This window comes from Cavia porcellus, unplaced genomic scaffold (genome assembly GCF_034190915.1).
Source record: "Cavia porcellus strain 051 isolate PalLab524CR breed Dunkin Hartley unplaced genomic scaffold, mCavPor4.1 scaffold_25, whole genome shotgun sequence".
NCBI classification, from domain to species: Eukaryota; Metazoa; Chordata; class Mammalia; order Rodentia; family Caviidae; genus Cavia; species Cavia porcellus.
In genome coordinates, this window is record NW_026947508.1 from 17,873,964 (window position 1) to 17,895,589 (window position 21,626).

Consider the following 21,626-nt stretch of genomic DNA (forward strand, 5'->3'; position numbering starts at 1 on the left):
TATATCGTTATTATTTAACTTGCCTTCCAGTGTTTTAAATTGCTGTCAGACTAGCCAGCGTAGGATGGGTCCTTTGCAAAATTAGGATACCTGTAAGTCATTTTCATTATGAAAATGGACCATACGTGTTACAAACCCTCAGGTAGGAAACGAGGCCTCCTGCACATCTTTGTCTCCAAGCATAGCCCTCTGAATGCGTTCAAAACAGAGTCAGATGGTGTTATGGATTAAAAACTGGTAGTCAATTTAACACCAGCTGAATTAACTCAGCATGGTGCTGAGTGTAGATGGCCCACCTGAGGAAAGTTGCCAGCATCAAAGGAGATTTGTGGAGAAGAAGAGCACGGCATTGTTGTGGGTTCTCCTAAATGTTGTTGCTTGGCATGCTGGCTTCCCTGATATGAATTCAGTCATTATCATCAGAGGAGCTTGGAACCTTGTTGCTGAGAGTGGCTGTAGTTCACTTTGGGGGAGATCTGCTCCTTACATTAAGTATTGCGTCCTGGCTCCAGAGGGACGCAATCTCCAGGACAAGTTGTCATGCTGACTTCCTGTTATGTACTCGACTGTTATTATCGTTGGAGGAGCTGGGGACCTCATTGTTGCTGAGGACGGCTGTGATACTTTTCAGGGGAGCCCTGGTCCTTATTTTGAGCTTCATTTCTTGGCTCCAGTGTAGACTTTCTAGCTTCTACCACTCACCTTTGGGCCTTCCCAGCAGATCCATAAGACAGACTTGCATGAGTCCTTGTTTGTGGGCTCTTAGACCTCCAGCTGGACTTGTGGGAGGCACTGTCATGGGCTCTAGGTCTTCAGCTGGATTCATGTGGGACATTATGGTGGGACTCAGGCCTTCGGCTGTATTTTCTAGGTCTTTAGGGGTGGGTAGATTTCCTGTACTTAACTCTGGGTGACCATTATAAAATAGCATTATAAATTCTGTGTCCTGTATGTAATTTTTCTCCTTGTAACCCCTGACTACAGCAGATGGTCTTTTAATTATTCTTACCAAGGGCTCTCGCATGTGTTACTAAAATGGCTAGCAAGCCTTTCTCAGGTTTCTGAATGAAAATCTGGGTTAACCTTTTTAGTTTTGTTTTTGTTTTTTGTACTGGGGATTGAACTCAGGACCACAAGCTTACCAGGCAGGCACTTAAGCCACTGAGCTAAATCCCCAGCTGGGTTAACCTTAAATTAAGTAATTACTTGAGTTTTCAACAAGCTTTCATTGAATATCATCTGTGTGCTGAGGCTGCTCATCCAGGATGGGCAGAGCTGCTTCTGGCCCTGGGAACGCACTCCTGTACTGCACACTCCTCTGGGAGCCAGTGGTGCAGTGGTGATCCCCACCATGAACAATACGGGGTGGGGGGTGGGGAGATCAGCACCGTTAGCACTGTTTAAAAACTATTCAAGTGGGCATGGTGGTGTAAGCCGGTCATCCCAGCACTCAGGAGGCCAAGGCAGGATTGCCACAAGTTCAAGGCCAGCCTGAACTGTGTGGCAGGACTGTCTTGAAAACACCAAAAAACAAAAACAGACAAAAAAAATCCCTTTTAAAATGTCACACAGATGGCACATATATAATTACTCATCAAAGAAGTCATGTATTGTAAAGTAAGAGCACTTCACAGGAGACTGGACTCAGGCTGACAGAGTTGGGAGCAGCACAGCCCCTCCAGCAGCTGCCTGCAGAGCACACTGTTTGTTTCATTTTGATGCTAAGAGCTCCCTGGGTGGTATTTGCAAAAAAGTTCCGTGTGGCTAGGGTATGTGCCAGGTCAGTTAGTCAGCAATTCTGCTGCTTCAAAAATTGGCTTGTATTCTATTACACCAGTACATTTTCAAAATGGAAGGAATTTACAGTGTAAAAGCATTTGCTATACAGAGGAGACTCTAGGGTGGGACTAGAACACAGGCCTCCTCACACCACCTGTGCTTTTGTCCATTGCACCCCTGAATTGCGTTTCAGGACACCAAGTGCATAGTCATTAATCTTGTATGAACTCTTCCCACACCCACCTTCATTTCTTTATATTTTCATCTTTTGAGACAAGGCCTCACTATGCTGTTCAGGCTGGCCTTTAGCTTACTTTGTAGCCCAGGCTGTTCTTGAGTTTGCAATGATCTTCCTGCCTCAGCCTCCCCAGTGCTGGGATTACAGGAGTGTGCCACCACGCCCAGTCAAACCAAGATTTTATTCATGCTAAGTAAACACTCCATCACTGAGCCACAGCACCGCCTTTGAAAGAGTCTTTCATCCAGGATTGATTTATTATTATTTGTCCTTTTGAGACAGGGTCTACCTATGTAGTTCAGGCTGGCCTCAAGCTTACTGTGTAGTCCAAATTGGCCTTGAACTTGTGATCCTCCTGCCTCAGCCTCTCAAGTGTTGGGATTATGGGCATGCACCACTCTTTTAGTAATAATAGTAAGATTATCGTTAGAATTACAATTCAGGGGCCTGGGATATAGCTCAGCAGCTCAGTGCCTGACTGGCAAGAACCAGGTTCTGAATTGGATTCCCATCCCCACCCAAAATCTCCTATAATTAGGATTCAGTGGGCCTAGGATGAGGGTAAGTGGTTTTGAGGTCGGTGTGGACAATTTTTATTCAAGCCCTCCTGCTAATGCGCAGGTCACCAGATGAAAAAGCCATTTATTCAAATATTTGCTGCCTTTGCACTAGGCACTGTTGTGTGAAGGCCATGTTTGCCTCAGAGAGGCATTTGACTTCTGACAAACGCCTCTCTCTCTGAGCCTCAGTTCCTCGACCTATTCAGAAGTGTTCACCTACAAGCCAACCTAGACTTCTTATATTCAAATTCCGTTTTCAGTTCTCTTTTAAGCCGGACCACTTGCAAGTTTATTTACTCTCCGCAACCTCAGTTTGCTCGTCTGCAAAATAGAGACAATCGGACGCGTTTCCCTGCGTTCCTTGCACTGAGGCCGAAATTCAGGCAATCGGAACACCGGCCGGTAGGGCAGGCAACCTCTGCGGGGACTGCCGGTCCCACGGCTGCCCGCTGACCCCGAGAGCCAGGCACAAGCCGGGCCGGCGCCAGCTGTGGACGGGCGCGGACCCGGGGGCGGGGGCGGCGGGCTTTATAAGGCGGGTCGAGCTCCGGGCACCGAGGGGCGGGGCGGCGCCGCCGTGCGGCCGCCTGCAGGCCGGGCTCGGGCGCGCGCCGGGGTGGGGACCCGGCGCCTGGGGGCGGAGCCTGCGCCCGCCCGCCCCGCACTCCGCGCCCCGCGCCCGCCGAGCCCGGAAGGCGGCACTCGCGCTTCCGTCTCCGCCGGGCCGCACGGAGGGCGGAGCTGCGGCCCGAGGACGCGACGCGAGCCCAGTTCCGGCGAGGAGGCCGCGCCAGTGACAGCGATGGCGGCGGAGTCGGCGCTCCAGGTGGTGGAGAAGCTGCAGGCGCGCCTGGCCGCCAACCCGGACCCCAAGAAGGTGAGCGGCCGGCGGGCGGCGGGCGTTGGGCGCGGCGGGCCCTAACGGCCGCGGGCGGGGACCCGGGCGGGCCCGGCGGAGCGCGGCGGCCGCCAAGTGCGGCCCGGGCCGGCTCGCACGGGCGCCCGCGGCCCCGCCAGCTGCCTTCGGGGGCGGCGCCGGCAGGCCGGGCGGGCGCGGGGCCTGGAGCCCGAGGGCGGCTCCGCGCTCCCGCCGGGCGCTCCCGGGACCCTCTCCGCGCAGCTGCGCTCGGGTGGCGGCCGGAGCTGCGTCCGGGGACCTTCCGGCCCGGCCCGGCCCGGCCGCGGCGCCCCCTCCGGGAGCCCTGCAAACTCCGGGGCGCCCCTTCCTCCCCGCCCCCCGGCAGTCTCGGGAGTCCGGCGGGGGTTAGAACTGTTCCACCGCCGTGCGGGGAGGAACCGTCCCTCCGGGGCGCGCACTCCGCAGAGGCGAGTTGAGCTCGGGTCCTGCAAGACGAGGCAGCCGCGGGGCCCGAAGCTGGAGGGAAAGTGATGAAATTTGGGTTCCGATCCAGTTACCAGCTGTGGACACTGGGCGGGGCAGGGGGGGGATCTCTGCTGACCCTGGCGGCTCTTCCGCTTCTTCCTGGGACTGACTTAAAAGACTGAAGTTCCAGCGGGACAGCAGTGCTCTGCAAGCTTAACAGTTTTTCCAGAATTTTTCTTGGAGGGCCCCCTTTGCTTTACTTGTTTCTAGCCTGACAGAGGGCGGTTTCGCTGTTTCCAAAAGTTGCACGCAGCCTCTCACTGTCAGGCTGCTTCTTAACTCTACTCATTCATATCTGGCTCTGAGATCCACTTCTTCAGGAAGCCACGTTATCAATCTGTGAACATTTACACGTTTCCGAGTTGTGACCTCTTCTTTCTGCTTGTCTGCCTGCCTGCCTATTTTCTGTCTAGGCTCTGGTACCTAGTGGTCAGACATATTTGCAAGTTTCTTTTTACAATAACTCTTTGTAGACAACTGATAAATGGTCATTATTTCTGAGTACTAGTTTGTTTTCCTGAACACTGTAGGATTTGTAATTGACTTTTAAAACCTTAAAAGGAGTTTTATGTAGTCACCCTCATTTGGTCTTTATTCCTACTAGATTTTTTAAATGCTCTGTATCTATGGTTATTTGTTCACAAGGATTTAAATGCTGAAGTAGCTTTTCTAGTAGTTGTTATGTGTGAAATACCAAGTCAGGAAAAGGTTTAAGTAGACTTGCCTGAATTATTAGTGATTTTTTAAAAAGCATCGTTGCTTTCTCTTTCCAGGTAGGAAATTATCCTAGGGCTGGGAAGTATAGTTCAATGGAGCAGTGCTGTCCTACCGTGCTTGAAACCCTAGGTTCGGTCCCTAGCACCATGAAAAAGAAAATTACCATGAATTTCTGGCTTTGTGTTGTGAAATGACCATTATGAAGAGGAGAAAATGTTGGTAGATCATTTTTTGCAAAGGGCGTGCTAGTTGACATTCAGAGTGAGCTAACTGCAGAGAGAAAATTGCAAGCTGGCACACTGGCCGCCTCCCTTTCAACCTTCTGTTAACCCAACAAGCTCTCACAGGTTGTTTCTGAAATTGCAAGATGATTACAGAGCAGTATTGAATTTGCAGTGAAATCTTGTTTTCAAACCATTATTACCCCGAAGTTGGCTTCCACACCTGTGTTCATGAACCTTCTGCTATGAAGCATTAGAGTTGACACTTCTCACTTTAAGTTCATCAGTCTTGGGGGAGGACGGTATCAGGCAGACCAGGGCCACTTGGTTTCTTCATGAACTGGAAATGATTCTCAGACAGAGTTAGCTGCTTTGTTTTTGTTTTTGTTTTGTCTTTGTTTTTTTTTTGTTTTTTGTTTTTTTGTCTTTTCGAGACAGGGTCTCACTATGCAGTTCAGGCTGGCCTTCAGTTCACTTTGTAGCCCTGCCTGGTCTCAAACCTGCAACAGTACTCCTGCCTCAGACTCCCCAGTGCTGAGATTACTGGCATGAGCCACCACCGACCTTTCTGTGTTGCATTTTGAATGGGAAAACTACCAAGAACACAGATTGACAGATAGAAAACTAGAGATCAGCATTGAGAACTTCTTTTTGGATTCAAATAGTGTGCAGGAGACTACCAAGGTTTCTAAGCATGTACGATATTACTTAGTGGTCTGTCCATTCCACTACCTAGGTTTGCCTTGTTACTGCTTCAGACTTTCTTAGAATTTACTGAAAATAGTGCTGGAGTACAGTCTTTCTCTTCTGTTAGGCTAAGTCAGGTTGAAAGTCTTGAAGGTAAGCCATTTGTGAACCTGAAGCGGAGAGGCAGCATTTACTTTTCCCGTTATGCTAGGCTTTAATATAAACACACCCCGGGTGACTTCTGGCCCCAGCCTTCCGTGTTGGCCGTGTAGAGGTCCTGGGACTTTTTGTCCCCTTGGTCATCTCCTTTACCATATGAACTTTAAACTGACAACAAAGTCAGAGGAAGAGAAGCTCCTCTGCCTCGTCCCAAGGATGCTGTGAAGTGGGTATTTGAGTTGTTGCTTTATTTTCTTTCCCTAAGTTAGGAGAGTGTTAGTTATGCTGGCTGCATCTCAGCTTGCTAGATGAGCTATGCAGCCTCACTGGGGGTCAGTTTTAGTATCTAAAACAGGGAGAGTAAGACCCACTTTAGATTAAGGGTCAAATGAGGTAACACATGGAAGGACTCTGCGTAGTGACCGGCACGCAGGAGGGTATGTGAATGTCCCCCACCAGTACCCTCCAGGAACTCACATTAGGGGGAAACCACCTATTTTATATCTTTTCAGTAATTCTGAGTTTTCCTTTAAGGAAGGGAATTGGCATGAATCTTTACAGCCCCTAGCATAGGTGACAAATGCATGTAAACCTTTTGTCTGAGTTGGATGATGGTGGGGATGACATTTGAAGTGGAAGATGGTTTTCAGTCAACATGAAGTTTCACCCTCTCTGGATATAGCGATTGGCCTCTTGTTCCCAAGCAAGATTTTTATCTGTGATCCAATTGCTCTGCCTGGCAACCATGTTGAGTAATTATGGAAGTAAAATGCGCAGAAACCCATCTTGTTACTCCACTTATTAGCAGTGTGGCGTGTCAATGAGAGCATAGGTTATAGTTGGAGACATAAAGGTCTTGTCTAATATTTAAATGGAGAGATAGCACAATTATCTTTTTTTGTGTGTGTGTGTGTCTTTTTTGGGTCTCGCTATGCAGTTCAGGCCGGCCTTGAGCTCACTTTGTAGCCCAGGCTGGTCTCAAACTCGCAATGATCCTCCCACCTCAGCTGCCCCGAGTGCTGGGATTACAGGCGGGAGCCACCAGGCCTGGCTACAGTTATCTTTTTTGAACTGCTTATACATTGTAGCACTCTTTGTAGGGTTTGTATTATATGCATAGGAACATTTCCTAGACAAAGACTTAGCCAGTCAGGGCGTAGGGTAGAAATAGAGTTAAGAGGGAAATGACTGGACAATACTGGGTTGAGAATCAAGGGTAGAACGTTTAAAGAGGTGTCAGCTGGTGAGTAAAAGGGTTAACAGTAAGCGTGTGTTGCAGACACTGTGCTGCACCTGGTTGTCTCAGTGAATCCTCAGGCTGGGGAAGCAGAGACAGGATCCAGGTCCCTGTTTTGCAGACGAAGTGATTAAGGGTCACAGAGGTTACTGACGTCATGACACTGGATGACCCGGCAAGCAGGTAGCGGCCTCGCTGAAGCCTGTCTCTGACTCCGGAACTCTTATCTTAAAGCTGCTGTACCAATTTTGACCTAGTTTTAGGGACTATAGAAAGGAAATGTGGGCAAACCCAGATCTCTTTTCTAATCTGCCCAGGCCTATTGTGCTCACTAAGAGTCAAGTGCTGGTTCTGGCAGTCATGTTATTCTCACTTGTGTTTAAAAGCACTGTGTTAAACATTGTATCCCTTCTGGAAGCATGGTACTGTCTCCAGCACAGGGCTCTTCCTTCTATTTTCCTGTGTCATTTCGGTGGGTTATTTCCCTAAAGTTAGCAGCTTTTCTCATGAATACTCCGTCAAAACTGGGACTGAGCTGGGGATGGTGGCACACGCCTGTAATCCCAGCATTTCGGAGGCTGAGACAGCAGGACTGCCATGAGGTCAAGGCCAGCCTGAACTGCATAGCAAGGCTCTGTCTCAAAAGAGAGCAAAACACCAGAAAACTAAAACAAAACAAAACAACCCCCCCAAAAAAACTGGGGGCTGCTAGCTGTTGATGACTTATCAACATTAGTAGGCTTTGATTTGCTTCTCTGTGGCTTGCTTCCCTTTGTTATAGAACAGCAGTCAAAAGCATGGATCTAAACCACAGACTCAAATGAGGCCGGCCCTGCCTTATTCCTGGGGCAGGTAGCATGACTTTTCTGAGCCTGTTCTCACACTTGTGAAATAGATAATAATCGGATTCGTTACTGTGAAATGTGAAGCGCTGAGTAAGCATTTAACCATCAGATACCCCGCCTGTTCCAGAGACTGTGACTTCACAGAAATTAATGTCCATTTTATTCTTTCTGCAGCTTTTGAAATATTTGAAGAAACTCTCCACCTTACCTATTACAGTAGACATTCTTGCGGTAAGAGTTTTCTTTTTTTCTTTTTGTGGTTTCTTGAAACAGGGTCTCGCTATATAGTTCAGGCTGGCCTTGACTCATTTTGTAGCCCAGGCTGGTCTTGAACTTTTAGTGATCCTGCGGCCTTACCCTCCCAAGTGCTGGGATTACAAGCCTGTGCCACCACGCCTGGCTAAGAATTGTATATTTTTATCATTTCTCTTTCTCACTGGAATGTATATAAGAAGCTTTAGAAGATGGGCTTTGGAAAGGAAAGAAATGAGATCCAAACACTACATGTCATACGACTTTTTTATATGAAATCTCCAGAACAAGCAAATCTAGAAACAGAGAGTAGATGAGTGGTTGCCAGGGACTGGGGGAATCGGGAGAAACAGGGCGAGTTTAGGATGGTGGAGATAATCTGGAATTAGATTATGGTCATGGTTGTGCAATATTAGTGTTGTGGAAACCACAGAATTACATACTTTAAATGGCTAAAATGGCAAATTTAACTGGGTGTGGTGATGCATGCCTCTAATTCCTGCATTGGGAGGCTGAGGCAGGAAGATCACAGTGAGTTCCAGACCAGCTTGGGCTACAGCATTCAAGGCTGTCCTGAACTACAATAGTGAGTCTCTGTCTCAAAAAACGAACAAACATAAGTATGGCAAATTCAATGTTACAAGATTTTTTTTTTCTTTTTGGGAGGCGGGTTTGCTAGGGAATAAAACCACAGCATTGCACATGCAAGGTGAGTGGTCTCCTTCTGAGCTGTATCCTAACTCCTATTATATGATTTTCAAAATGAAGATGAATGTTGGCTTCAGTGTCTGCTCACCCGGAGTTCAAATCTAAGTTGTGGTTTTCTTCTGTGTCTCTCTAAACTGAGGCTGATTCCTGCCTCAAGGGTGTAAAGACTGGAATACTGTATGCAAAGCCTTTAGCTCAATGCCTGTGGTCCTCCAGAATCACTCTTGTGTACTATTATGAAAGTTCTGACAGTGTCTGGATACAGTGTTCTCTAACCTTTTCTCGGGTGTTATTGTGTGTCAGGTAGTCATTTAGGAACAGGCTACAAAGTAACATAGTAATGAGTATTGTGTGTATGTTTTAGCAAGTGTTCCTGTTTTGAATTTCTTAAATCCAGGGGCTTGTTTCCCAAACCTGAGCCTTGTTCAGTAATCCCCTATTGCTTGCTCTGTCACATTCGTAGGAGACCGGGGTCGGGAAAACGGTGAACAGCTTCCGAAAGCACGAGCAAGTTGGGAGCTTCGCCAGGGACCTTGTGGCCCAGTGGAAGAAGCTGGTGCCTGTGGAACGGTAAGAATGTTTAAGTATTTTTGGCTTCTTCACCTTCTTATCTAAAATACCTATTTTACATCATTATAAAATAACTTGTTGTCACTATAGAATATTATAAACTATTTAAAAATAGAGAAAATAAAAATTTCTATCATTTAAGGATAAGCACTATTAATAGGCATATGTCTTTTTTTTTTTTTTTTGTGGGTTTTTGAGACAGGGTCTTGCTATGTAGTTCAGGCTTACCTTGAACTCACTATGTCACCGAGGCTGGCCTCAAACTTGTGGCAGTTCTCCAGCCTCAGCCTCCTGAGTATTGGGATTACGGGTGTGCACGACCACACCTAGCAGTTTGGGATGTTTCTAACTGCTTTTTGTTTTGGTTCTGGTTTTGGAGATCAAACATAGGGTCTCATTAATAAGTATATGCTTTATCACTGATCTATATCCTTAGTCTTTCAAGCTTCTTAAAAGGCATTTTTTTAGACCCCTTTTAGAGTACAAAAGTACACATCCCTGTGTTGAAAAAAGAATCTGTGAACATTTTCATGTTTCATGTCCACAAGATTTGTGTGTGTGTGTGTGTGTGTGTGTGTGTGTGTGTGTGTGTGTGAGTGATAACTAGGGAATGAACCCAGGACCGTTATGCTTTAATGTTGGTGCAGAGTCTTACTAAGTGACCCAGGTTGTACTTGAACTTGCTGTTTTTCTATGCTTCCCAAATGCTGAGATTACAGGTGGACATTACCGTGCCTGGCTGAACTCCCCAGTTCTTTTTTCTTTTTATTAGTACATGGTTGTGGTATGTAATGATTGCAGTCATCCTGAGGAGGCAGCACATGGCATTTCCCCAAGGTTTAAACTTAATTGGAAAAAAAAATTAACTTAGCCGAGTACTTTAAGCATAACCTGCTGACTTTCTTACTGTGCTGTTGTTGTTTGTGACCCTGGATCTTCATCTTTCTTTGTGAGTTCAAGAAATCACAAAGTCACATCCTTGTGACTCTGAGCAAGGATTACGCTGTTACGCTGAGATTTATACCTGCTTTTTCAGAAACAATGAGGCTGAGGAACAGGACTTTGAGAGGAGCAATTCAAGAAAGCGTCCCCGGGAAGCTCTTCAGAGGGAGGAGGAGGTGGAAGGGGACTACCAGGAACACTGGAAGGCTTCCGGCAGCCGATCCTATAGCCCCGAGCACAGACAGAAAAAACACAAAAAGCTCTCAGAGCTGGAAAGACCTCACAAAGTGTCTCACAGTCATGAGAGGAGAGAAGAGAGAAAGAGGTGTCTCAGAGCATCACCAGCATACTCTTCGGACCCCGAGTCTTCTGACTATGGCCATGTCCAGTCCCCTCCCCCCTCCAGCAGTCCTCATCAGATGTACACAGACCATTACAGGTCCCCAGAGGAGGACCCCGAGCCCACCATCCCTCACCACAAGCCTGGGAAAGGCCACAGTAATGCCTTTCAGGACAGACTGGGGGTCAGCCAAGAGCGGCACCTGGGTGAAGCCCAGGGGAAGGGGACTGTGAACCCCAACAAGGAGCACAAATCTTCCCACAAGGAGAAACGCTCCGGGGAAGCCAGGAGTGAGGAGAAGTCCTCTTCGGGCAGAGAAAAACCGCACAAGTCCCTTTCCAGAGAGGAAAGCAGAAGGCCGCCGTCCGGGGACAGCGCCAAGGAGAAAGTGCCCTCGGCTGCCACCAAGAAAGAGAAGGACAGAGAAGGCAGCAGCCTCAAGAAGAAGTGTTTACCCTCCGTGGAGGCTGCCTCGGACAACCACCGTAAAAAGTCAAAGCACAAGGACTCTGAGAAAAGCCAGCCAGACAGAAGCAAACCAAGTGTGGATGGCTCAGCCGCGGGCAAAGGGGCGGGAGACGCGGCCAGAGCCAGGGAGAAGGTTCCTAACCACCTCAGGGCTCAAGAAGGGAGAGTAAAAACCGGCCACCCAGAGCGGAAGTCCCTGGGCTCGCTCCCGAAAGTGGAGGAGACGGACCTGGATGACGAATTTGAGCAGCCCACCATGTCGTTCGAATCGTACCTCAGCTATGACCAGCCCCGCAAGAAAAAGAAGAAGGTTGTGAAAACTTCCACCCCAGCACCTGGGGAAAAAGGACTTAAAAAAAGCGACTCCAAAAGCACTAGTAAAAACTTGGACTCAGTTCAGAAACTGCCCAAGGTGAATGAAAACAAACCCGAGAAGCCGCAGCCAACCGGAGCCGATTCAGCCAGGCTGAGAAAGGTAACCCTTTAGGCTCTGCCGGCTCCCCACTCCGCGCCAGGGCCCGCCTGCCGCCCCGCTCGGCTCGTTTGTTTGTGGCTGTTGAATTTCAGCTTGTAGTAATTTCCTCCTGGTCTGACAGAACTTTTCCGAGGAGTCCCATTGTGTCGGGCCCAGCTGTAGGTATTTCCTGACTCTGGTGGTGTCTTTGGTGACCCTGATCTGCCTGGCAAGTGTGCCGTGTTGGTGCCCGAGGAACTGACTGTCGGGAGCGCTGTGCCGCAGCTGGGCCCTCCGTCACTGTCTCTCCTCTGCAGGTCCCCGCGGAAGCATTGCCAGTGTTGCCAGACCTCCCGCTATCCACAATCCAGGCCAATTACCGCCCTCTTCCTTCCCTGGAATTCATGTCCTCTTCCCAGCCGAAGCGAAAAGGTACCGTTCGGTGTTTTTTTTTTTCTTAACAGGAAAAAGATTTTAAAATGTCACTCAGGATCCGTTACCATGACACCATTACTGGGTGCAGCTCCTAAGAGTGTGGGCTCTGGAGTTTGATGGCCCTGCATAATTTTTTTTTCTTTTTGTGCTGGGATTGAATGCAGGGCTTTGCAGATGCCAGCAAGTGCTCTACCACTGAGCTACATCCCCAGCCCCAACTTTGGATGGTATTTTAATCTTTGTAGTATTGTTCCACGTTCTGTAAATGGGAGTAATGATGCTGTTTACTTCATAGGGTTGTGAAGCAGTTTCAAAAGTGATAATGCCAAAAAAAAAAAAAAGTGATAATGCCAGGAATGCTTTTAGCACCAGGTTTTTTCACGTGGTAAGTGTTCAGTAAATTTTAGCTGCTGCTGTTATTAGTAACTTTTTATTGTGAATTCTGTATGTGATTTTTATCTTTTAAGAAAAGTCTAGAGCTGGGGATTTGGCTAGCAGCACAAGTGCCTACCTGGCAAGCACAAGGTCATGTGTTTGATCCCCAGAACCAAAAAAAAGGAGGAAAGAAAAGTCTAGTTTCGTGTTTTTGTGGTGAGGTAGAGTCTCACTGTATGCAAGTTCAGGATTGCCTTGAACTCAACGATGCTTAGGCTTCAGCCTCTTGAGAAGTGGGATTAGGTGTGCACCACCGCAATTGGCAAAAATGTCTCAAAACTAGGGAGACTAACAGGTAAAGTGTGGCTTATCCACACAGTAGTGTCTTCTACCACTGTGAACATACGCACAGTACTCAAGAACAGGCGTGGCACATTTTCTGAAATGTGCAGAATGGCCAGGGATGGCGGTGCACACCTGTAATCCCAGCACTCTGTGCAACTGAGGCAGAAGGTCCCAGGTTTGAGCCCAGCGAGTCTCTGTGTCAAAAAACAGTGGGGATGTAATTCAGTGTGAAGTCTTTGGATTCAACGCTCAATACTGACCTCCCTGCCAGAAAAATGAATGAACAAATGATGCATGTGGTATGTCATAACTGGTTACAAATGGAGTAAGATACACATTGGCTTATGCTGCAGTCCCCAAAAGCAGCCAGGGGACACGGGCAGCATTGTCTGTCTTGGAGAAGGAGAGCGGTGGAGGCTGAGGACAGGGGTGGAAGGAGATTTTCACTCTCTGGCCTCGGGCCTTTTGTGATATCCTTTTGGGTCTTTCTTGCCCTGTAGCATTCTCTTCGCTCCAGGAAGAAGAAGAAGCTGGATTCACCGGGCGCAGAATGAACTCCAAGATGCAGGTGTACTCTGGTTCCAAGTGTGCCTATCTCCCCAAAATGATGACTCTGCATCAGCAGTGCATCCGTGTGCTCAAAAACAACATCGATTGTAAGTCGCCATGTCACGCTGGGCCCTTACTGCTCCGGGGTTTGGCTGCTATCAGTGCTCTCACCTTTGATTTCTCTGCAGCCATCTTTGAAGTGGGAGGAGTCCCTTATTCTCTTCTTGAACCCGTTCTGGAGAGGTGTACACCAGAGCAGCTGTATCGCATAGAGGAATACAATCATGTGAGTGTCCTGTGTAGATTTGGCTTGTGTCTGAAGAAGGAGCCTTGTCTCTGTGGCTCTGCTGTGACTGAAGGGTAGATCCGTGGTCAGGTCACTGTTCGGTGCATGTTGGGTCTGCTTCTGCCTCTGGGCCTTTAAACAAGCATGTTTTTAGCGCCTGCTTCTGGTATCTGGGTGGGATTCAAATAAAGTGGAAACTACTTCAGCACCTCCTTTGAGCTTGTCTGGTCATGAAGAGAGGATTCTGGCAATGGACACCTGGGACCCAGGGGGAGTTGTGCTCGGTGTTGGTACTGGGGCATGTGGTGAACATAGAAGACCACAGATTGGCCATGTGTGTGGATGAATGCCTATAATCCTAACACGCTGGGAGGCTGAGGCAGGACAATTTGAGCCCAGCTTGGGCAACTTAGCAACTTAGTGAGACCCTGTCTCAGAATAAAGCAGGAGAGAGCCTGGGGGTGTAGCCTAGTGCAGAGGCCCGGGTTCCATCCCCAGAATGAGCAGTGGCAGTAGAGGCTGTCTCCTAGAGTCATCTGCGCCTTCCAGGATTCAGCCTCTCTGTGATGCAGTTACACTCATCTGGTTGCATTAGCTGTCTCTCTTGGGTTTTGAGACTTTTGCAACATACAATCCTTCCGTGGCCCCCTTGCCATGACTGTTCATTGGAGTGGCAGGGAAACACTTGATTTGAAGTCTCAGCTCTGCCCTGTGCTGATTTCCTATAGGAAGACCTAGTTTTTGTGTTATCCTCAGCGCCACCCAAAAACTACTAGCAGAGTGTTTCACATGTAAGATTATTTTAAAATTTATTGACTTTTTTTTCCTTAGAACTGAGATTTTAATATAATACTACTGCATGGACCAAAAAAAAAAAAAAAAAAAAGTTAAGAAAGTGGTAACTCCTAGATGCAAAAGAGATATAAGAGTGTTTATATGTAAGCAATGCCCTGGTCCTGGTTTCAGGTTTTAATTGAAGACACCGATCAGTTATGGAAAGTTCATTGTCACCGAGACTTTAAGGAAGAAAGACCAGAAGAGTACGAGTCATGGCGGGAAATGTACCTGCGGCTCCAGGATGCCAGAGAGCAGCGGCTGCGAGTCCTAACAAAGAACATCCGATCTGCACATGCCAATAAGCCCAAAGGTAATGGGCAGGGGCAGCCGGGGACGGCAGTGGGTACTGTGGTTGGCAGTAGGATCTTGGTAGGCCAGGCTGATGTGGGGCCACTAGGCCCCTAAATGTTTCTCACCTTCATGGGCAGGTCTTTCTTCTGCCATGGCCGGTGCTGCCTACAGTGGGATGGTCAGCGTTGGTAATTTTCTAGTATGGGGGTTCTTAAGGAACCTATAGAGTGTTTTGGTTTTGACTTCATTGTTGTTTTGGTGCCAGAGATCAAACACAGCCTTGTGCACACCATGTAGGTTCTTGTACAGCTGAGCTAAATCCCTGGTTTTTGTTTTCGTTTTTTGCTTTTGGTACTAGGGATCAAACTCATGACCTCGCACTTGCCAGGCAGGCGCTTATGTCACTGAGCTAAGTCCCTGGCGTAGTCTCACTATGTAGTGCAGGCTGGTCTTGAACTCGCTTAGCCCAAGATGGCCTGAACCATGGTGATCTTCCTGCCTCAGCTCCGAGGGCTGGGATTATAGGGATGGACCACCATGCCCAGCCCACAGATAGGTTATTAAGCATCTTGGCTCAAGAAGGCAGACTTCCAGAATTGTCATTTTCACTCATACTTGTTTGTAGCACATGGTTACATTTGCCACAGGAAGCTGAAACATACACGTATCACACCAATTCCTTGCACAGCTCCTTCTGCTCACTCCCTGTCCTGTTATCTCCTGGTAAGAAGACAGATACTGATCTCCATATCTGTCCACAGGCCGACAAGCAAAGATGGCCTTTGTCAACTCGGTGGCCAAGCCACCTCGTGATGTTCGGCGGAGACAGGAGAAGTTTGGGACAGGAGGAATAGCTGTCCATGACAAAGTCAAGTAAGACGCCTGCTCCTGCCTGACGTGTGCCTGCTCAGGGAGAGAGCTCCAGAAGCTGGGAGGGAGCCGGAGGGGCAGGAAGTGACCCTTTGGGAGGGTGACCACAGGCAGTGGGGAGCATGAGTTCTGGAGCCCACCCTTGCCCAGTGCAGCTCACACCACCTTGAGCCTTCGCTCAGGACTGCCGTTTGCAGTGCACCTGTGGGCACAGTGGCCAGTGAGTGATATGAGTGATGGTCCCTGCCTCTGCGGTTGGTATCAGAGCCAGTTCCATAGCGAACAGGTCTGGCTTGTGGAAATGTTTCCTTATGCCTTCCCTTCTCCCATTTAAACAAAAACCATTTCTCTGGGATGACTAGATTCTTCTAAACCACCTGAGTTTTCAGGTTTTTGTTTTTGTGGTTGAACCCAGGGCTTAGTGTGTGCTAGGTAGGCACCCTACCACTGAGCCCCACCCACAGCCCTCTCTACCTGAATGCTTTCGAAGTACAGACCTACCACTGTATCGTAAAGGTGAGCTCAGACCAGCATGCACCCAAAAAGGCGACATGGTTGAGCCACCACTAGCACCCAGGGGCTAAGTCCACTGCGGACAGAGCCACAGTGTGCCATCCTGCAGTGGGCAGCAAGCAGCTTTAGGCTGTTGGTGAAGAGGGCAGACTCCTCCCACTCACAGCTAAGCAGCTTTGCTCTGTTGTAGGATTAAGCCAGCCCCGTACACCACAGGGAGCAGCCACGGTCCTGCCAGCAGCAACAGCTTTAACTCCAGCCTGGAGGAGCCAGCCTACGATGGCCCCAGTACCAGCAGTGCCCACTTGACCCCAGTGGTCAGCAGTACTGTTTGCTATGATCCTAGGAAACCGGCTGTGAAGAGTGAGTAACCTAGCTTCCCGCTCGGATATTTGGAGCAAGTTTTTGAACTCCCTTTGCATGTCATTACCACTGTATTGCATTTTGTGTATTGGCAGTGGCGTCTGTAGGATGCCTGGCACCAGCTCCTCTACAGACCAGCCTCTCCCAGTGTGTCCATGCCACACGTGGGCATCTGTGAAGTGATGATCATAGTGAACCTTCATTTTGGCACTTTGTTTTTTCACTTAAATGTTTCTCTGGGCAGTAAGAGAAGCCTTATAGCTAAACGATACAGTCAGTCTTCCTGAGGCCTTGTGAGCTCATCATCTTAGCTTCTAGATAGTTTTGCTCTCTGTTTGGTATTTCGTATTTTATTAACTTTATTTGCATAGACTTGCCTCGGTGTCCTAAGGGGCGTCTAGCTTGAGAAACATCATTGCTGTACATCCCATGCAGTGGGGGTACCTAGATTGTCAGCTGCACTCCTGGGATCTGGGTGAGAGGCAGGCTGGCCCTCCTCTGCAGGGTTACAGAGCTCATCGCGGACCTGTGCTGCCCTTGGCAGAGGGGGGAGGCTGCCAGGTCTGGTGTGGTATTTGTGAGGCAGAGTTAAGCTGTGGCGACCTTAGCCTTCAGAGTCAGCTCCAGGCCTGCCGTTCGCAGTGCACCTGTGGGCACGGTGGCCAGTCTGCCTGAGCTGTGGCACAGGTGGCTGGAACTGGGCATCGTGATGGTTGGCGTCTGACTGGACCCCTCCCCAAGTATCCACTGAGTGCTGTTGCTGTTCTGCAGCGTGTCCATTGGCCTCACGTACAGCCAAGTGCAGATTCTGGCTGTTACCCACTGTGGGTGTGTCTGAGCATCTCCCACCTGACATGACTGCTGTGTTTCTCTCTACAGAAATTGCCCCGATGATGGCCAAGACGATTAAAGCCTTCAAGAATAGATTCTCCAGGCGATAAACGGAGGCCTTGCCTGGAGATGGAATTTGGGAGACAGGAAAACAGGGACAGTGGGGGCTGGGGAGTGAGCCCTCCAAAGGAGACCGGAGTCTTTGCTTTGTGCAGCCCTTTGGCTCTGAGTCCTGCACATGTGCAGGCGTTGGCCCCGTGTGCCACAGCCCCGCGCCCTGACCGGAGCACACTTCAGAATTCTGAAGACGATGTGAAGCCTCAGTCTCACTGAGGATTTTAAGGTCAATGATACTTTTGTTGCTAATTAGAATCTTTGTAAACTATAAGACATAGTTTTAATTAATAAATATTGCCCCCAGATTGTATTTATATCCCCCCCAGGGTTTTGCAGGGGGGTTTGTTGTTGCGTCCTTTACCACACGTTTAGCCTTTTCTTTTCGAGATCCTTTATCGAAGTTAGATGAAAGCCATTGCCCACCCCAGGTTGCTCTCTGGAGTGGATTCGGTCCAGAGGGAGGACTGGGCAGCCCTGCGCCCCACGTGGTACTCGCCACACACAGGGCCAGGAGGGAGTGCCAGCCCGTCTTCGAGGGGAGCCTGGCACGGAGACAGCAGTGTTTGGGGGCTCCTAGTCCTGAGCCCCTACTCAAGTGTCGCTCCAAGTTCTATAGAGGTGCCTCTTTCTACCCACTCAGTTGTATTTATAAGGGAGGTTCTCTGTAAAGTCTACAGCCCTTCCTCCTCTTCTTTGTAAGTCTCTGTTTTCTTTATTTTAAATAAGGCTCACTAGAGGACACAGCCTGGAGAGATTAATTTGCACAGAATCAGCAATTTTATAATTTCCAGTTTCCGATTCAAATTTTAGATGAGCTTCCCCCAACTCCCTGTGCCTCAGCACAGGAAAACAAAACAAAAACTCCACAGACATGGCAGGGTTTTCCTGAAGCCTGGAACGTGGCTTTGGAGTTAAAAACCCAGCACTTTAATCTTGTTCCCTGTGAACTGCCATCAGAAGTGAATGGCTTTCAAGGTTGCAGTGCTCTGTTGGAAATTGCTTTTGTTTTTGCCTGTTGTTTGAAAAGTCGGGTCACGTGACTAGAAGAGCATAGCAGTGGTCTGTGTCTGGCAGAGACCTGTGCAGCTCTAGCCAGCACTGGGGAAGGAGCCGCCTAGGAAACTGTCTGAGCTTGGCAGGGGGCACCGCAGGTGTACCCGTCCATCAAGTCTGGGAGAGGAGGCTCTTGATTTCCGCTTGACACAGAAGTCGCAGGGCAATGTCCACTCCTTCCTGGCTGTCGAAAAACATGGACCTAATAGGAACCGCTTGGTGGTGGCCAAGTTGCTAGCAAGGTGGATGTAGTTGTTAAGACTTTGAAGTGTGCAGCCGTAGAAGCCTGTAGCACGCAGACTGAGGCTATAGATGGCTAGTGTGACAGCGGCCTGCTGAACCTGGCCAGGCGTCCCCTCCATGAGCTCTCCTGAGGCCTAGGATCTGGAGCCCACCGTATTCACAGTCATGGAGTGCTGGGCCTGGCTACCCGTGAAGATTCCATGGCCCCGCAGGCTGTGCTTCCTCAGAGACCGTTGCTGTGCAGGTGCCTGTTGCAGTGGGACAGAGGATTGCTGTGTTTGAATTTGTCGTATCTATGAATTGGGTAAAGCATCCTTTCTCTTGATGAGGCTTGTTTTACCCCATCCCGTAGCCCAGCCCCCGACATCTAACATTAGAAAGCCTCTTACCTGAAACTAAATGAACTTTTGGGTCAGGCCCCAGGCACCTGCTGCCTGGAATGGCTTCCTCTAGGTGTCTGTCACCTTGATTTGTCTCCGATGCTTTGCCATTGAACCAGTTTTTCCTACTTCAGGTTCAGTTGTGTACGATTTAAATCCCCTTACTAGGAGTCTTTTAAGTGGAAAAGGAAGAAAGGACACAAATTTTTGTCCGTCCCAAGGTCAGTATCCACTTCTGGCACACACAGATTTCCGAAGAACCCTGCTGGCCTAGAGCCGGCTCTCCCGTCTCCTGTGTCCGCGCCGCGGCTGGCTTGGTGAGAAGAGCGGGGCTGAGCACTGAGCACTGAGCACTGAGCCCTGGGGCTGGCGGCGCCACCAGCGCAGCGCAGGCCACGCGGACGGAGCCTTGGTCTCGGTCGTGAAGCCTCGTGTAACCTTTTTTCTGTGCTACACTACACCTGGATCACCAAATGACAGATCAGCCCTTGTGACCCTCGGTGTGGCGGGCGGGCTCTTTGGGGCTTTCTCCCTTCCTCAGGGCGGGAGGGGAAGGGGCAAGGTGTTTTCCTGCTCTTCATTTGTATTTTGGTCCCAAAATGTAAATACAATTTTCTATGTTACTTTTTTGTGGTAACTACCGAGATGAATATTTTAATTAGATAAGTTATACAAAAACAAAAATTCCATGTCTAAATAAAAAACCAAAAAAACCTCCATCTGTATTTTGCTTTTTGTGTCAGGGAACAGAGTTGGTCACAAGATACCTGTTTCCTGGGCTGAGGCAGGGACCCTAGTCCGGGGCTGGGCCTTGACGGGTATTTGGTTTCTGTTGGTAGCGCAGCAGGACTTGGAAGGGGTGTTTCAGGGGTAGGGAACACCAGAGCAGGACTAAGCTGTAAGAGCACTTGTTGCAGACAGGCTGTGTCCCTTGGGACATTCTGAAGCCTGCGGTGAGCTGGCGCCCGCACAGAACAGGAACCGCGGCTCCAGGTGGAACCACACGGCCAGAGCCACGCACCCGCTCCATGGCTGGTGTTGTCAGAGTTTCTGCCTCCCTGATTCCAGTCTTGCCAGGGTGCAGGGCCCCGTACGGCTGTAAAGAATGTAAAGTGTGCGGCTGGGGATTTAGCTCAGCGGCATAAGCAGGCAGTTGTGAGTTCGATCCCCGGTACCGATAAAAAGGAAAAAGACAAAAAAAAAAAAAAAAAAAAGAATGTAAAGTGTGTCAAGCTGGGGATTTAGCTCAGTGGCCCAAGTGCCTGCCTGGCAAGTGTGAGGCGGTGAGTTTGATCCCCGGTGCCAAAAAAGTAATCAGATGATTACCAGCCGAGGACTGGACTTGAGACCCTGCATACATGAAGTGGGTTGGCTCTTAGTTGGGTCTCACAACCACAGACAGCTACCTGATGGACGTCTCCCTCATCTCCTAAAGGATATCTTTATACATGGTGTGGACTTAGTTTCCTCTGTGTGTGTGTGTGTGGTACTGACAATTGACTTGAGGGCCCTTATACTGACCTGTGTCCTTCCAAACTCCCCCCACCTTTTTTTAAAAGACAGGGTCTCAGTAAATTGCCCAAGCTGGCTGCAAAAATGGGATCCTCCTGTTTTAGTTGGCAGAGCTGCTGGGATTATGGGCATGTTCCACCATGCTGGCAGTTTTCACAATTCCTTACTAAAGAATTTAGTTCTCACTTAGAAAAATGGCTACGCATCAAAGTTAACTGTAGAACACTGGCTGATGGATAACTGTACCTGGGTTTTGTTTTTTTGTTTGTAGACAAGGTCTCTCTCTGTAGTTTAGGCTGGCCTTGAACTTGGCTATGTAGCCTAGCCTAGGCTGACTTCAAACTCACGGCCATCCTCCTGCCTCAGCCTCCAAGGGCTAGGATTAGACATACGTGTCAGCATGCCTGGTGGTGTATCTGGAGTTGTTAAATTAGTTCTTGGTTCTTTATTCATTAATTCAACATCTGCTGAGCCAGAACCTGTATTGGACCCTGGGAAACTCAGGCCCTGGCACTGGAATCTGGGAGGGGTAACTAGCAGGGGCTAGTTACCCACCTAGTAGTTGCCAGTCAGCATCCTGCCTTGGTCACACCGTCTTAGTTACAACAAAGATCCTGTGAGGCAGGCGGTGAGAGCCCCATTGAAAACGTGAGGAAACTGAGGCAGAGGAGATGAGGGGATTGAGATTCAGCGAGCTGGAGTGCTGTGTGTTGGCCCGACTCCAAAGCAATGCCCTCAGCCATTTACCATCTTAAACACACAGAAGGTGGTACCGCAGCGCTTGGCAGTTGGTCCCAGGAGATGTGACCAGTACCAAAAAGGACAAACCCCACACAAATCTGTAGGGTGCAAAGGGCTGCAAAGCCAGGTGTGGCAGTGCATGCCTGTAATCCCAGCATTCAGGAGGCTGAGGCAGGGGAATCACTGGCTTCAGGGTAGCTTGAGCTACGGAGTGAGACCCTGTCTCAAAAAAACAAAACAAAACAGTGATTCCCAAGGCAGTCAACAAGCTCTGGCTTGCTCTCTGAGGACCAGATGATGAGTCCTGGGAGTACCAAGTCTGAT

General features: G+C 49.1%; 1 protein-coding gene across 1 annotated transcript; it reads left to right on the forward strand.

The window, feature by feature from the left end:
- The first annotated feature begins 3,273 nt into the window (after positions 1–3,273).
- Positions 3,274–19,766, forward strand: Eloa (elongin A). Its single transcript, XM_063235750.1, has 11 exons — positions 3,274–3,454; positions 8,002–8,058; positions 9,251–9,357; positions 10,394–11,582; positions 11,879–11,993; positions 13,217–13,372; positions 13,454–13,551; positions 14,518–14,698; positions 15,441–15,552; positions 16,253–16,425; positions 17,305–19,766. Exons 1-11 carry the CDS (start codon positions 3,380–3,382, stop codon positions 17,364–17,366), a joined length of 2,325 nt encoding a protein of 774 aa, XP_063091820.1. The 5' UTR covers positions 3,274–3,379; the 3' UTR covers positions 17,367–19,766.
- The last annotated feature ends 1,860 nt before the right edge of the window (positions 19,767–21,626 follow it).

Bases quoted from the DNA above. Each gene is read 5' to 3' on its own strand.
- Eloa (XM_063235750.1), top strand. From the start codon at position 3,380: ATGGCGGCGGAGTCGGCGCTCCAGGTGGTGGAGAAGCTGCAGGCGCGC. The intron at 11,583-11,878 runs GTAACCCTTTAG...TCTCCTCTGCAG, and splicing joins ATTCAGCCAGGCTGAGAAAG to GTCCCCGCGGAAGCATTGCC. The intron at 14,699-15,440 runs GTAATGGGCAGG...ATCTGTCCACAG, and splicing joins ACATGCCAATAAGCCCAAAG to GCCGACAAGCAAAGATGGCC.